General features: G+C 46.0%; 1 protein-coding gene across 1 annotated transcript in view; it reads right to left on the bottom strand.

Moving 5' to 3' along the window:
• The window catches only part of GARNL3 (GTPase activating Rap/RanGAP domain like 3), a 199,076-nt gene that overhangs the window by 18,562 nt on the left and 162,907 nt on the right, over positions 1-17,607 (bottom strand). Inside the window, exons 24-27 of the mRNA XM_065418845.1 lie at positions 14,423-14,489; positions 12,377-12,484; positions 11,692-11,810; positions 10,244-10,379 (exon numbers count right to left, since the gene is read on the bottom strand). Coding sequence (XP_065274917.1) covers positions 10,244-10,379; positions 11,692-11,810; positions 12,377-12,484; positions 14,423-14,489 — 430 coding nt within the window. The remainder of the gene's footprint in view (positions 1-10,243; positions 10,380-11,691; positions 11,811-12,376; positions 12,485-14,422; positions 14,490-17,607) is intronic.

Below are 17,607 nucleotides of genomic sequence, written 5' to 3'. Positions count from 1 at the left end.
GGAGAAACGGAAGGGGGCAGGATCCAGGACAGTGGCTGGAATGTCGTCCTCGGGCGCATCCTCAAAATGCCCATTTCGACCCCTGCTCGGAGCGGGAAGAGCTAGCCTGTGTCAAGGTAGAGGGCTGTTGGCCCTGACGGCATTTGTAGCCCTTGCCCTTCTTCTGGAAAGGCTCCTGCTTAGGCTGGCTACGCTGCTGATGGGGAGGCTGCAGCTTAAAATGCTTTCTTTGCTGCCCTAGGTACAGGCCCAGGGTCTTGAGTGTGGTGCGCGAGTCCTTTAACCCGTGCAGCTTATCGTCTGTTTTCTCCGCAAACAGAATTTGGCCGTCGAAAAGGAGGTCCTGGATGGACTGTTGGACCTCCGCTGACAGCTACACCGCCCTTCTCATGGTTATGGCTGAGGCCATGGTCCGTGCCGTAGTTAGCCACGTCCAAAGCCACCTGCAAGTGCTGCCCTCGCCAATCCCTGCCCCTCTTCCAGGATGGCCCGGGGTTCCTTCCTGGGGTCATCCGGAAGGGAGTCAACAAATTTGGCCATCGACTGCCAAATGTTAAAATCATAACGGCCCAGTAGAGCCTGATGATTCACCACCCTCAGCTGTAGGCTCGATGACGAATAAACCTTTCTCCCAAAAATGTCCAACTTTTTCGCCTCCTGATTTTTGGGAATAGCCTCCAGTTGTCCCTGTCTTTCCCGCTCATTGACAGCAGATGCTACTAGCGAGTTCAGGGAAGGGTGGGTGTCATAACTATAAAGGGAAGGGTAACAGCTCTCCTGTGTACAGTACTAAAATCTAAATCTACTCTTGTACCCTAAAGTTCAAAGTGGGGATACAGCCTTGACATGGTGGCAGAGTGGTGGAGATCGTTTTAAACCCAAAAGCCAGTAAGAGATTTTTTTTTCCTTCTAGCTGCTTGGGAGCAGAGCTGAAGGTAGATGCATATCTTATCTCTCCTTGCCTGAAGGCAGAGGTGTTAAGTTTTTTTAACAAGGGGCTTTGTTAAGAGAAGGGTTCAATCAGTGAGCAAACTTTGACTGGCAAAGGCAATTTACAAGCTGAATTGTTTTTTTTTTCTTTTTACATCCTCGTGAGTAGCTAGTTAGAAAGTCTCTGTTAACTCAGCAGCAGCCAGAGCTGAGTACATCCCAGTTTCAGTCAACTGCAGAGGGGTGTGACCCAGCACAAGAAAACAGGAAAATGACTACCAAAGAAGTAGCTAACAAAATAGAACTGGCCAGACTAGAAGCAGAAGAAAATGAGAAAAAACATCAGAGACTGCTTCAAATTAAAAAACTCGAGAAAGAAGCTGAAGAGGAGGCCCATAAAAGAGAAGAAAAAGCCAAAGAGGAGGCCCATGAAAGAGAAGAGAAAGCAAAAGAGGAGGCCCACAAGACAGAGATGGAGCTGGAAAAAGCCAAAGAGGAGGCCCACAAGAGAGAGATGGAGCTGGAAAAAGCCAAAGAGGAGGCGAGAGAAAAAGAAAGGAAGCATGAACTGGAAGTAGCAAGTGCTAAGCAGGATGCATCAGACCATCCTAGCAACTCCTCTCCAGGTACCACTTCCCATCCCAGGAAATTCCCCACCTACAAGGCAGGCGATGATGCTGAGGCCTTCTTAGAAAATTTTGAAAGGACCTGCCTTGGATACAGCATCACTCCAACCCAGTACATGGTAGAGCTGAGGTCGCAGCTCAGTGGACCCTTAGCAGAGGTGGCGGCTGAAATGCCTAAGGAACACATGAACAGTTATGAACTTTTTAAAAACAAGGCCAGAATCAGAATGGGGCTAACACCTGAGCATGCCCGTCGGCGGTTCAGAGCCCTAAGGTGGAAACCCGATGTGTCATTTACCCGACATGCCTACCACATTGGGAAAAATTGGGATGCCTGGATATCAGGAGCAAATGTTAAATCTACGGAAGAGTTGCCCTTCCTATTGCAAATGGAGCAGTTTTTAGAGGGTGTTCCTGAGGAAATAGAAAGGTACATCCTAGATGGGAAGCCCAAAACTGTAACCGAGGCGGGGGAGATTGGAGCCAAATGGGTGGAGGTGACAGAAAAGAAAAAAGCTAGTAGCAGTTGGAGCGAATATCAGAAGGGGCAAGCCGAAACAAAACCTTACCACCGGGGACAACCCAAGGCCCCACCCACATCCCAAGGGAAACCCCAGACGCCTTCTCACCACACCAGTCTCCATCAACCAACATCGCCCCGGTGATACCTTAGCAGGGCGATGTTTTAAATGTAATGAACTGGGACATATAAAGGCTCACTGCCCCAAGAACCCCAACCGATTACAGTTCATTACACCACAATCACACCAAAGATTCCCCAGACCCAGATGCCTCTCTCATACCCTCGGAGTGAAGGGAAACCTTGAGAGTGGGCGGAAAGAAGGTTATCGCTTCGAGGGACACTGGGGCACAAGTGTCAACTATCCACTAATCCCTAGTGGACCCCAAACTCATCAACCCGGAGGCTACAGTGACAATTCAACCCTTCGTGTCACAGTCTGTAACCTTGCCTACAGCCAAGTTGCATGTCCAGTACAAGGGCTGGTCAGGAATGTGGACTTTTGCAGTCTATGACAATTATCCCATCCCCATGCTGCTGGGGGAAGACTTGGCCAACCATGTGACGCTAGCCAAGAGGGTGGGAATAGTCAGCCGCAGCCAGGCTAAGCAAGCTTTCACCCCCATCCCTGTTCCTGAGCCGTCCACCAGGGCCCCGTCTGTGTTACCGGAGACCCAAAACCAGGTGGTGGAACCGGATCCCCTGCCAACGACTGCAACAGCCGTAGTGGATCCAATCCCAGAGACCCAGCCAAAGCCAGTCCCAGAACCGGAACTGGCAACGCAACCAGCACCAGAACCATTGCCAGCACTGAGTCCAGCGCTTGCAAACCCGTCTACAACTCCAATGCCAGAGGGCACCAGCGAGCCTGAACTGGCGGAAGCAGCAGATAACCCTACCCAAGAGGCTCAGCCAGAGCCTGAAATACCACATAGTGCACCAGCGGACAGCGGTTCACAATCAATGGAAACAGCCCCAGCACCTGCATCGCTTCCAGAGGGACCAAGCCCCAGTCCACAGTCCAAGGAGGAACTGATGTCTCCAGCATCAAGGGAACAGTTCCAGGCCGAGCAGGAAGCAGATGACAGCCTTCAGAAAGCTTGGGCGGCGGCACGGAGCACCCCACCGCCTCTCAGCTCTTCTAACCGATCCCGGTTTGTTGTAGAACAAGGACTTTTATACAAGGAGACTCTTTCTGGTGGGCACCAGGAAGACTGGCATCCTCAAAGACAGTTGGTAGTTCCCACTAAGTATCGGGTAAAGCTCTTGAGCTTAGCCCATGATCATCCCAGTGGCCATTCTGGGGTGAACAGAACCAAAGACCGGTTGGGGAAGTCCTTCCACTGGGAGGGAATGGGCAAGGACGTTGCTAATTATGTCCGGTCTTGTGAGGTGTGCCAACGAGTGGGAAAGCCCCAAGACCAGGTTAAAGCCCCTCTCCAGCCACTACCCATAATTGAGGTCCCATTTCAGCGAGTAGCTGTGGATATTCTGGGTCCTTTCCCAAAGAAGACACCCAGAGGAAAGCAGTACGTACTGACTTTCATGGATTTTGCTACCCGATGGCCGGAAGCTGTACCCTTAAGCAACACCAGGGCTAAAACTGTGTGCCAGGCATTAGCAGACATTTTTGCCAGGGTAGGTTAGCCCTCCGACATCCTTACAGATTCGGGAACTAATTTCCTGGCAGGGAACATGAAAAACCTGTGGGAAGCTCATGGGGTGAATCATTTGGTTGCCACCCCTCATCACCATCAAACCAATGGTCTGGTGGAGAGGTTTAATGGAACTTTGGGGGCCATGATACATAAATTTGTAAATGAACACTCCAATGATTGGGACCTAGTGTTGCAGCAGTTGCTTTTTGCCTACAGGGCTGTACCACATCCCAGTTTAGGGTTTTCACCATTTGAACTTGTGTATGGCTGCGAGGTTAAGGGGCCATTACAGTTGGTGAAGCAGCAATGGGAGGGGTTTACGCCTTCTCCAGGAACTAACATTCTAGACTTTGTAAGCAACCTACAAAGAACCCTCCGACACTCTTTAGCCCTTGCTAAAGAAAACCTAAAGGATGCTCAGGAAGAGCAAAAGGCCTGGTTTGATAAACATTCCAGAGAACGGTCCTTCAAAGTAGGAGACCAAGTCATGGTCTTAAAGGCGCTCCAGGCCCATAAAATGGAAGCGTCGTGGGAAGGACCATTCACGGTCCAGGAGTGCCTAGGAGCTGTTAACTATCTCATAGCCTCCCCCACCTCCAACATAAAGCCTAAGGTATACCATGTTAATTCTCTTAAGCCCTTTTATTCCAGAGAATTAAACGTTTGCCAGTTTACAGCCCAGGAAACTGATGACGCGGAGTGGCCTGCAGGTGTCTACTACGAAGGAAAAAGGAATGGTGGCGTGGAAGAGGTGAACCTCTCCACGACCCTGGGACGTCTGCAGCGACAGCAGATCAAGGAGCTGTGTACAAGCTTTGCACCGATTTTCTCAGCCACTCCAGGACGGACCGAACGGGCATACCACTCCATTGACACAGGTAATGCTCACCCAATTAGAACCCCACCCTACCGGGAGTCACCTCATGCCCAAACTGCTATACAAAGGGAGATCCAGGACATGCTACAGATGGGTATAATCCGCCCCTCTAATAGTGCATAGGCATCTCCAGTGGTTCTAGTTCCCAAACCAGATAGGGAAATACGCTTTTGCGTGGACTACCGTAAGCTAAATGCTGTAACTCGTCCTGACAACTATCCAATGCCACGCACAGATGAGCTATTGGAGAAATTGGGACATGCCCAATTCATCTCTACTTTAGACTTAACCAAGGGGTACTGGCAAGTACCACTAGATGAACCCGCTAAGGAAAGGTCCGCCTTCGTCACCCAGGCAGGGGTGTATGAATTCAATGTACTCTCTTTCGGGTTGCGAAATGCACCCGCCACCTTCCAAAGACTTGTAGATGGTCTCTTAGCGGGATTGGGAGAATCTGCAGTTGCCTACCTCGATGATGTGGCCATTTTTTCTGATTCATGGACAGAACACCTGGAGCACCTGGAAAAAGTCTTCGAGCGCATCCGGCAGGCAGGACTAACTGTTAAGGCTAAAAAGTGTCAAATAGGCTAAAACAGAGTGACGTACCTGGGGCACCAGGTGGGTCAAGGAGCTATAAATCCCCTACAGGCCAAAGTGGATGCTATCCAAAAGTGGCCGGTTCCAAAGTCAAAGAAACAGGTCCAATCCTTCTTAGGCTTGGCCGGATATTATAGGCGATTTGTACCACACTACAGCCAAATCGCCGCCCCGCTGACAGACCTAACCAGAAAGAAACAGCCAAATGCAGTTCAGTGGACTGATGAGTGTCAAAAGGCCTTTAACCAGCTTAAGGCAACACTCATGTCTGACCCTGTGCTAAGGGCCCCAGACTTTGACAGACCGTTCCTAGTAACCACAGATGCGTCCGAGCAAGGCGTGGGAGCAGTTTTAATGCAGGAAGGACCGGATCAAGAATTCCATCCTGTCGTGTTTCTCAGCAAGAAACTGTCTGAGAGGGAAAGCCACTGGTCAATCAGCGAAAAGGAATGCTACGCCATTGTGTACACGCTGGAAAAGCTACGCCCATATGTTTGGGGACGGCGTTTCCAACTACAAACAGACCATGCTGCGCTACAGTGGCTTCATACCGCCAAGGGAAATAACAAAAAACTTCTTCGGTGGAGTTTAGCTCTCCAAGATTTTGATTTTGAAATACAACACATTTCAGGAGCTTCTAAAAAAGTGGCTGATGCACTCTCCCGGGAAAGTTTCCCAGAGTTAACTGGTTAACAATTGTTCTTGGAATGAAACATATTGTTAGTTTTTATATAATCAGTAGTATGTCTAAAGGTACATGTGTCTTGTTAACTCTGTTTTCTCCTAGAACTCCAGGAAGAAATCACAGCCAGTGTGGAACCGAACGTCCAACACTATCTGTGATTTGGGGGGCGTGTCATAACTATAAAGGGAAGGGTAACAGCTCTCCTGTGTACAGTACTAAAATCCCTCCTGGCCAGAGACTCCAAAATCCTTTTACCTGTAAAGGGTTAAGAAGCTCGGGTAACCTGGCTGACACCTGACCCAAAGGACCAATAAAGGGACAAGATACTTTCAAATCTTGGGGGGGGGAAAGGCTTTTGTGTGTGCTCTTTGTTTTAAGGGGTTGTTCGCTCTTGGGACTGAGAGGGACCAGACATCAATCCAGGTTCTCCCCATCTTTCTAAACAAGTCTCTCTTATTTCAAACCTGTAAGTAAAAAGCCAGGCAAGGCGTCTTAGTTTTACTTTATTTTCTCAACTTGTAAATGTACCTTTTACTAGAGTGTTTATCTTTGTTTGCTGTACTTTGAACCTAAGACAGAGGGGGGTCCTCTGAGCTCTTTAAGTTTGATTACCCTGTAAAGTTATTTTCCATACTGATTTTACAGAGATGATTTTTACCTTTTTCTTTAATTAAAAGCCTTCTTTTTAAGAACCTGATTGATTTCTCCTTGTTTTAAGATCCAAGGGGGTTTGGATCTGTATTCACCAGGAGTTGGTGAAAGGAAGGAGGGGGGAAGGGTAAATTTCTCCTTGTTTTAAGATCCAAGGGGGTTTGGATCTGTATTCACCAGGAGTTGGTGAAAGGAAGGAGGGGGGAAGGGTCAATTTCTCCTTGTTTAAGATCCAAGGAGTTTGGATCTGTATTCACCAGGGAATTGGTGAGAGGTTTCTAAAAGCTTCCCAGGGTAGGGAATGGTGGCAGTGGACCAGAACTAAGCTGGTAGTTAAGCTTAGAAGTCCTCATGCAGGCCCGTACTCTTGTACCCTAAAGTTCAAAGTGGGGTTACAGCCTTGACAGTGGGTATACAGGTATTCATACCCTTTAGCAAGCACATAGTACTTGCGCTCCACCCACTTGGAAATTGGGGGTATTGATGCAGGAGTCTGCCAGAGGGCCTTGGTAATCTTGGCCTTCCCGTCATGTACTGGCAGCATGATTCTAGCAGGTGCTACGGAGCTGAAGATGTTGAAGAGAGTGTCCAAGAGCTCCTTTAGCTCCTCGATTTCTAGTCCCAAGTTCGAGGCTACCCTCCTCAAAAGATACCTGATGAGCTGTGGTATCGTCCGGGGGTCCCATGATGGGGTCCCGATGGCCTCATCGGAGAGATGAGGAAGAGGATGTAGGTGCAGCAAGAGTCACCACCTCTGTGACCTGCTTGGCATGGCCTTCTTCCCCCATCTGTTGGACATGGGGGGGGGGGGGTCACAGGCACGGCAGCCTCCGTCTCAGGTGGACGGGAGACCATGGCAGAGGACTTGTCAGAGACTCCTGACACTGACTTATGCCTTTGGGGCAGCTGCGTGAACCCCACAGGTTCCAAGGGTGCCACAGCATGGGCCATTGACCCTGTGGTCATGGTAGTGCTGACTCTGCCACAGGGAGAACCGGTGTCGCCAGTGGGTTCTTGGTCCAACTCCGAGCCCAGGGATGGAGGGCCATGTTCCGGAGCTCGGGACCACACCAAGGCCGACCAGGCGTCTTGGTCCCGGCTGTGTCCACCGCCACACTCCAAGTGGGATCTGTATGCGGGAGACGATCCACCGTGTCGAGATCCTGGTGACTGGCGTCAGCATTTGGCGGATCCACGACAGTACCACGGCGATCTACACCGAGCAGTTCCCAATCGGTTTCGGCCTATAGAGCGGAAGCGGGAGCAAGAGAGTGACCAACGCCGCGATGACAAGCGTCGACGCTGGTATAGCAACTCTGGCTATAGGTCAGTGACAGGTACCGAGAGTCCTGACGGAGGTTACCACTACAGCGGCAGCAATCCAAAGGCGAGCAACACTCCTGGGACTGGGGTCGCGGGGATGAACGTGCCTCAGTAGGTCTATGCCATATTACCGGTGATTGAGGCTTTGATCCTGCAGAGTGATGGCCGGAGTCCGGAGACCTGTGCCGAGGGCTCCAATTGGTATGTAGCCCTATGTCCGAGACGTGGTGGCTCTGTGCGGGCGAGCACTGGTGGGATGCTCCCTGACATGGTGAGCGGTACTGCATTGATGGGGACTGAGGGGGTGGTACAAGGGCAGGCTTACCCCTTGATTTGGGAGCTGCAGTCGCCGGTGTGGGCAGCACCGGGAGGGACAAGATATCCTGTGCTGCCTGTAGGGCCTCTGGGGTCGACGGCATTGCCAGGTGCTGGACTGCCATGCTGCTGTCCGGGGTGGCTGGCACATCCTGGGATGGGCTAACCTGCTCAACTGAAGCTGGGGCCTCACTCCCACTTGGAGGCAATGAGCCACCGTTCGTTGTGTCTAGGCTCGCCTCCTTCCCTCTCCTTGCCCTTGCGAGCAGGAGACTGACCTCTCCCGGTCTTCCTCTTTTTATTGGTTGGTGCCGGGGAGGTGGATTGTCATCTGTCTGATGATGGTACCCACGGGCCGCTCCGCACTGACGCCACGGTGCTGGGTGCAGAGTCCGATCTCTGCTGCCCCGGTGCTGGTGTCAGCGCCGACTCCATAAGGAGTGCTTCAAGTCGGATGTCCCGCTCTTTCTTAGTGCGAGGCTTAAAGCTCTTGCAGATTCGACACCTGTTGCTGACATGAGATTCTCCCAAACACCTTAAACAACTGGTGTTGGGGGGTCACTGATGGGCATGGGTTTCTTACAGCAGTCGCAGTTCTTAAAGCCCAGGGAGCGGGGCATGCTCCGTCCCAAGCCTAAGTCCCGTCTGGGACAACTAAAACTAACTAAAACACACTAAGGGAACTAATACTAGTTGATATAACTATGTACAATAGAAAGGTTTGCAACGAACAATTCTACAGAAGAAAAAGGTTTGCTGAAGCAAAGGAATGTACTAGCACCATCACTGGTGGTAAGAAGGAACGGAGGGTGGGGGGAGCCAGCGGCGCCCCTTATACCGCGGCATAAGAGCGCCGCTCCAGTGGGCGCCAGACCCAGTCCCCTACGGATACCACTGAGGGAAAAACTTGTGGCACTGGTGCATGTGGCGAGCACACACGCCTAACATGGAATGGACATGAGCAAGCACTCGAAGAAGAACTAAAATTATTACTTTCCCTGTTTTTTTCTATCACAGCTATATAGCAGCAGTAGCATATTTAACTGAGCCAGAGAGATGTACAGCAGTGGCTCTCAACCTTTCCAGGACTACTGTACCTCTTTCAAAAGCCTGATTTGTCTTGAGTACTCCCAAGTTTCACCTCACTTAAAAACTACTTGCTTACAAAAATCAGACATAAAAACACAAAAGTGTCACGGCACACTATTACTGAAAAATTGCTTACTTTCTCATTTTACCATGTAATTATAAAATAAATCAACTGTGATATAAATATTGTACTTACATTTCAGTGCATAATACATAGAGTAGTATAACCAAGTCATTGTCTGCATGAAATTTTAGTTTGACTTTGCTAGTGCTTTTTACATAGCCTGTTGTAAAGCTAGGCAAATGTCTAGATGAGTTGATGTACCCTCTGGAAGACCTCTGCGTACCCCCAGGGGTACTTGTACCCCTAGTTGAGAACCACTGGTATACAGTGTGTGATCTTGTTATTAGGCCCTTGTCATTTCATATTTATCCCCCCTACTGTTTGTTACTCCACTGATCCTGTCATATCCAAAGTGATATTGCAAGCTCTTTGGGGCTGGGGCTGCCTAATTACTATTTTCATTCATAAAGGAACTGTAATACTCCGGTGGTGAAAAGAGCTGGGTGTTGGGAGGGTGTCTCAGTTCAATTCTTAGTAGGTAACTGTCTCTTTTCTGAACCTCCCTCCATCATAACTGGCATCTTTGTTTGCAGTCTTATCCCTGAAAAATAGTTGTCAAAGATTCAGCAGGCCATTGAAACTGGATTCTCCTTCTCCTCCTCCTCCTCCTAGGAAAGGTCCCTCCAGAGCAGTGCTGAGGGATATTGGCAGGAGGTGAAGTAGAGCAAGCTTGCAAAGCCACTTCTATGGATGAATAGAAAATTTCGGTCTTCAGCCACAAGGGCTGTCAATCCAAAATCTTTCACCATCTCCAAATTCACGAAACCAAAAGCCCAGAGGTATTGGAAATGTGATAATTGCCAGAGTGATTCAAAGCCAACACACAACCAGCCCCAACAATACTTTACCTTCCGCTGAGGAAGAAGGAAATTCTGGCATTTCATGAGCTGTTGGAGTCTGAGGAGAACTGTTTGAACTGGTTTCCTTGGAACTGCTATTGGATGATCCACTTACTGTTGCAGTAGCTTTAAAATAAATATCTGACTGAAATGACAAATAACACATTGTTAGCACAGCAAGACTTCCCAGTTTAGCATTGAGACTGTGCCCAAAGAGTTGTCCTTTAAATGGTGCAGCCACTGTATGCTGATTTGCCAATGGAAAGGCCTTAAAGACATCTGGAGCTGGCCCTGGGAGGATCACCCCAGAGTAAAAGAATCCTCTGGTGGTATACAGTTGGCAGAGCAGCCAGCTCCTACATGATCCCCCAACTTGCAGTTACAGAAGGTAGCATGGCCTGGGCTTTCCAGAGGGCTGTCAATTCCTGACTGGGCCCTTAGCCCTGTTGGCAATCAATGCACATTAGACAATGCACATTAGAGTAGCCTGAAGGGCAAAGGTGACCAGCCCAGATGGCTCCAGGAATGGGAGAAGGTCAAAAACAGCACCGAACCATATTGGCACACTCCTGCCCTCCCAGGTTTGCTGTGTGCTCCTCAAATACAACTGAGGAACTGGACCAGAGTCCAAGGGTTTGGCTCAATAACCAACTTGTGTTCATATGAAGTTAAAAAATGTAGCCTAATCTTTCCTTTACTATCACTGCTCCTCATTACAAATAGAGAATTCTCCCTCCTTTTTCCAGGTGCATATATAAGGGCTAAGCTCAAAACTCACTGAGCCATCTTCATCCTTGAAATCATGGAATTACCCAGGGATGAAGTTGGCCTATTCGCACTTACTCCATGCACTCACATCTGGTGACTCACCAAACCCCTTTACTCTTTATTCAGTCAGAGGAATGTCAAGTGGAAAAGAGAAAGGAGTATTCCTAACTATGTAAAATGAAAGAAACTGGGAAAGACATTGGAAAAGGAGCATCTCTGGGTGAGCAATGGTAATATAAATGATAGTTTTCAGAGTAGCAGCCGTGCTAGTCTGTATCCGCAAAAAGAACTGGAGTACTTGTGGCTGTAGCCCACGAAAGCTTATGCTCAAAAAAATGTGTTAGTCTCTAAGGTGCTACAAGTACTCCTATAAATGATAGTGCTGCGCTTGGATTTGAGATTTATACTCAAAAAAGGAATATGTATGGTCACTGCAGCCAATAAAATGTGCAGTCCTGTGCTTCTTTAAGATCATACATCTATATATACTGTTTCAAATTACATAAATAATCTGCAACCTAACTTGCTCATGTAGGATCAACTATTTTTGTGATTTTAATAGACTATTCTGAAGGTGATTGTCTCCATTCTATGCTTGCACACCCAGAAGTCTGTGTTACCAGGAACTGCACATACACATTGTAATGAGACCTCACACAGGGGCCCAGTACAGTTTTCCTATGTCTTACCCTTGATGCAACAAGTTGAAGTTCAGGCACCACAGCTGTGTGGACTAGGTTCCCATTCACCACTAATCGTATCTCTATGGAATCAGTAGTGAAGGCCAGGATATAAGGGAAAGCACAAACTGCAAGGGAACAAGGGCTGCTATTACTGAGAACAATTATGAACATATATTTGTGTCAGATGTTTTACAAAAGAACCTAGAGCTTTTAAAAGATTCTAGAAGTTTCCTGAAAATCTGACCTCCTCTAACATCTCCGCTCTCTAGTGTAAATATTTTAGAAGTTTTTAAACAGCCTCTAAAACGCTCATGGATGTCCAACTGCATAAAGCCTGTGTGACTGCCTGACTCTCCACATTTAGTAGGATGTAGATGGAATCTCTCAAATAGAGCAAATGAATAGAAATAGAAATAGAGCAAATAGAAGGAAATGAATGGGCTGAGGAGAACAAGAAAAAAAAGCCAATGATCTCAGAATTTTGTTTCTGCATGGAAAGAATCTGCCAAAGGCTCCTTGTTTTTCTAAACTGTCAATGCAAAAATCTAGGTGAACTGGCACAGCCCTAGACTGAGTGTGACATGGCTGCATTTCTGTAACACCCACTGCTTCTCCCGTAGGGGCCAAGTACAATTCCAAACCAAATGAAGATGTTAAACCATCCTACTAGGTTACTACAGTCTTTTCTTACCAATAGCATAAGGAACCTGGTTCCAACTAAAGTGGAAGTCTGATGCCGATGTCTGGACCAAAGGAGAACCCCCATTATAGGGGCATACCTTTCTGTAGTAGCAGACATCTGTAACAAAAAACATCTGTTACCTCACATAGAAATGACACAAATTGATATTAAATAAAATGGCTTAGAAAATTGGATTATATCTTCCTGTACAGCTGTTAAAACCATAAGAACATGAATTTATTGACTACAATTTTTAAAGGGAGAAAAATAGGGGTAATATAGAATATATACTATATCATGTCTCATCTGTGGTAAAATCTGATTTTAAGTGTCTACTTTGATGTCAAAGCTATTTATAATTTATTTTACAATTGTAAGAATTTTACAATTCATTAATATTTTATGAAATCATGTGTTCGCTTGTTTCCCGATCCTCCATTACTTGTCTGTGGCTAGAGACACAGGCAAGAAATGTTCTGAAGTTGATATCAATGGCACAGTATCTGTCAGCCACCACAGAACACCCTTTAAGCAGTCATACATTAGCACAGTTCACACTCCCCAAAGACTGAAATGTACAGAGAGGGGAAATTTCCATACGAGGCCTGGGGGATATTAGACACAGAGGTTTTATTAATCAAATGACTTGTGCACCCAGTCTCTCAGGAACTACAGTATTATTTTTACAATGGCTCAAATTCTATCATGGTTTTCATGCACTGCATGTTTTTCCACCAGCAAGTGCTTCTACAGTATCTACTTCTAATCATAAAACTGGTAATTTTCCAATACTAAAAAGCAAAAAGGAAAGAATAAAAGCATAGGTCAGCCAGTAAGAGAGGCAGGACTCCACTGACTGGCTTTTTAAATCTGGATTCATTGATTACTCAAAGAACATTATTATTGCAATAATTATTGCAGTGATTATCCAATGTGAACTATGAATCACCATCTATTTCCCTAGTTGCAGGATTTCTTTCAATTATGAATTATAAAAGCCAGGAATAATATGCTTAAAAATTATCAGTACATCTGCAAAGTCAAAGCTGAAATCAAGAAAGTCACCATCTTTCTATGAGTAGTAGATACAACAGGGATTCTAGTAAAACTGAAAACCAGCTTACAAATCCCCATTCTTTTTATTTACTCTATTTACTTGGACTGAACTTCTTGAATTTTGTCTGAAAGGATGCCATTACTCCCTCACATGTCTAGCCTTTTGTATTAACAGGGACTTATATGGACTTCATTACTGTAATGTTTGAGCACCTCACAATTTTTGATGTATTTATCCTCACAACATCTCTGTGTTGTCAAGAAATGCTATAACATTCATTACAGATGGTGAACTGGGCATAGAGACTAAGGCCCAATTTCTTAAAGGTATTTAAGCATTGCTTCACTCAGTGTTGCAGTGCCTACCTAATTTAGGACCCTAAGTCTCATTTTCAAAAGGAATTTTGGTAGTTATGAGCCTAAATTCCATTGACTGTCAATGGGATTAGGCTCATAAGTGCCTGAACCCTTTTTGAAAATGACACTTAGGCTCCTAAATCAGGTAGGCGGAGCACAGCACTGCCTAAATACTTTTGAAAAGTTGGGGCCTAATTGTTTTGCCCAAGGTTACACAGGAAGTCTGTGGTAAAGCAAGGAATTGCATCAAAGTCTCAGGCAAGAGTCCTAATCACTGGATGGTTCATTAAAGATTGTGAGGGGCTCAGACACTTTGGTAATGGGGTCATATAAGAAAGAAAGGCGATTATAATAATGGATACCTCAGAGCTGACATTTTGGTGAGTAATTAACACCAGAGGTGGTTCTCCAAAATTGGGGAATTTAATTTGTACACCTGAAAATAGAAGCAGGTAGCTGATGTTTCTACATTCTGCACAGCTTGTCATAAAACAATAATGAAAATTATATTCAAAAACTGCTAATTTAGCAATATGTAGAATCATATCCCACAGATAAACAGGATTGATACAAGCAGACTGATATAATTAATGTTTTTAAACTTCCTTTGCTATTGCCCGGATCAAATAAAACAACACTTACAGTTATAACACAACAGTAGACCAGCTTCACCATCTTCATATACATCAATAGCTGCAACAAAATTAACCTGCAATGATAATGGGTAAGGGTAGTGGGCAGACTGGATACTGAGGTTATTACAAACTGCTTTTGAGAAAAATGCAACACTTTGTCCCAGAGTCAGTGGAGATACACTCCTGCAGCTCAGAACAAAATCTGTCCTTTTCAAGTGTAGCCTTCTGTAGTTATGCCTTTATTTGGCATTCATTGTAAATCCACTCTTAGTAAGGGATTCGATTAGTTTTCCAATCAATATTTTCTATAGTAACATCATAATGTAGTAATAGAATTTATTTGGAAACACAAATGTTTAGAAAAGGGAAGTTACTTACCCTTCATAACTGGAAATCTGTAGATTCTTCAAGATCTGTAGTCCCTATCTGTATTCCACTGTGCCCTGATGTGTTGGAGACTGGAGATTTCTAGCAAGTAGTGTCTGTCTGCGCCTACGTAGTTGTTCCCCTCACGTTCCAGACTGAGGGCATAAAGGATGGTGCGGACTGACGCCTCTCCAGTTCCTCTTACTGCAGATCAGAGAGGATCCGAAGTAGAGGGGAATGAGGGCAGGTAGTGGAATACAGATAGGGACCACACATCTTGAAGAACTCCAGTTATGAAGACTACTTACATTGCCTTGTTTCTTTGAGTGCTGGTCTCTGTGTGTATTCCACTGAGAGTGACTGATAAGCAGTACTCAGAGAAAAGGAGGATGCGAGGATGCAGCTGGTATGGCTGCTTGTAGAACCGCTATCCCAAAAGATATGTCAGCAGAGAAGGCTTGAACCAAGGCATAATGTCTCATGAATGTGTGGTTGGAACTCTACATCACTGCCTGGCAAATGTCAAGCAGATGTACTTGTTGGAGTAATGCTACTAAGGCTGCCTTTGCTCTTGTAGAGTGAGCCCATACCCTGTGTGTGATAAGACATTAGATAACAACGTAGAATGCAGCCAGAGATCCACTTTGAGATCCTCTGGGAGGAAATAGCTTGTCTTTGGACTTGTTCTACTTATTGCCAGAGACAGCCTAGGTGACTGATTTGTTCTGTTCTCTGTAGATAAAAGGCTACAGCTTGTCTCACATCATGGAGATGAAGTTTCCTTACTTTGATGGATGTGTGGGCCTTCAGAAAGAACACAGGTAAGTGCATATTCTGGTTTATGTGAAATTCCTAAACTGATTTAAGGGTGAATTTCAAGTGTAGTTGTAGTGAGATCTTGTCTTTATGAAATGTAGTATAAGGAGGGTCTGCCATTAGGGCCCCTAACTCACTTATTTGTCTGGCTGAGATGATAGCAGCAAGATAGGGAATCTTCATAGATTGGTAAAGCATCAAGTTAAAAGGGTGGCACAGTGACTGTTGGAAGCACTAAATTAAGATCCCATTGAGGGGTTGGTTTTATTACTCGTGGGAAAGTTCTAATTAAAACCCTTTAAAAACTTGGAGGTGATTGGGTGAATAAGGCAGTGTAGCTGTCTGATGGAGGGTGATGTGCTGATTGCTGTTAGGTGAACCTGTATGAAGCTAAGGGAAAGGCCAAACTTCTTGAGCATAAGAAGGTAATGTGAGATATCAGGTATACTTGCTGAGTCAGGAGACTCACAGAGCTGCTGGGCCCAGATAGAGAAGTGCTTCCACTTGACGAGACAACATTTTCTCATAGAGTCTGTTAAGACTGATTCCCCACTCTGGCACTTTGAGTGCAGAAGGTGGGGGCCCGGAAGGATTCTAAAAATTAATACTGGCCACTCCAAGCTGGTATTAAACTCCCAAGGTCACAGTTTCTCTCTGAGCTTGGATGGGTAGATGCTGTCACCACCCAAGTGCAAAAAAACTCCTTGGAACCCAGGAAGGCTCACTTGGGAATTCCTTCCTGTGAGGTACCCGGAAGCCCATTCCACCCCCCTTCCAGGGAAGAGCTCAGAAAGAAAACAAAGGAAATTAGCTGTTGCCCCCTAAACTAGGCAAATACAATTTAGATGGGGCTACTATAAGGTGGGTGCATAACTGGCTGGATAACCGTACTCAGAGAGTTGTTATTAATGGTTCCCAATTCTGCTGGAAAGGCATAACGAGTGGGGTTCCGCAGGGGTCTGTTTTGGGACCGGCTCTGTTCAATATCTTCATTAACGACTTAGATATTGGCATAGAAAGTACGCTTATTAAGTTTGCGGATGATACCAAACTGGGAGGGATTGCAACTGCTTTGGAGGACAGGGTCATAATTCAAAATGATCTGGACAAATTGGAGAAATGATCTGAGTTAAATAGGATGAAGTTTAACAAAGACAAATGCAAAGTGCTCCACTTATGAAGAAAAAATCAGTTTCACACATACAGAATGGGAAGAGACTGTCTAGGAAGGAGTACGGCAGAAAGGGATCTAGGGGTTATAGTGGAACACAAGCTAAATATGAGTCAACAGTGTGATGCTGTTGCAAAAAAAGCAAACATGATTCTGGGATGTATTAACAGGTGTGTTGTGAGCAAGACATGAGAAGTCCTTCTTCCGCTCTACTCTGCTCTGGTTAGGCCTCAGCTGGAGTATTGTGTCCAGTTTTGGGCACCGCATTTCAAGAAAGATGTGGAGAAATTGGAAAGGGTCCAGAGAAGAGCAACAAGAATGATTAAAGGTCTTGAGAACATGACCTATGAAGGAAGACTGAAAGAATTGGGTTTGTTTAGTTTGGAAAAGAGAAGACTGAGAGGGGACATGATAGCAGTTTTCAGGTATCTAAAAGGGTGTCATAAGGAGGAGGGAGAAAACTTGTTCACCTTAGCCTCTAAGGATAGAACAAGAAGCAATGGGCTTAAACTGCAGCAAGGGAGGTCTAGGTTGGACATTAGGAAAAAGTTCCTAACTGTCAGGGTGGTTAAACACTGGAATAAATTGCCTAGGGAGGTTGTGGAATCTCCATCTCTGGAGATATTTAAGAGTAGGTTAGATAAATGTCTATCAGGGATGGTCTAGACAGTATTTGGTCCTGCCATGCGAGCAGGGGACTGGACTCGATGACCTCTCGAGGTCCCTTCCAGTCCTAGAATCTATGAATCTATGAATCAGCTAATTAAACAACATGCACAAACCTTTTAGGACACCAAAATCCAATCCTGTTCTTAAAAAAGGTAAATTTTATTAAAAAC

The sequence above is a fragment of the Emys orbicularis genome, chromosome 18, assembly GCF_028017835.1.
Source record: "Emys orbicularis isolate rEmyOrb1 chromosome 18, rEmyOrb1.hap1, whole genome shotgun sequence".
Lineage (NCBI taxonomy): Eukaryota > Metazoa > Chordata > Testudines > Emydidae > Emys > Emys orbicularis.
This window is presented reverse-complemented; position numbering and strand designations above follow the sequence as displayed.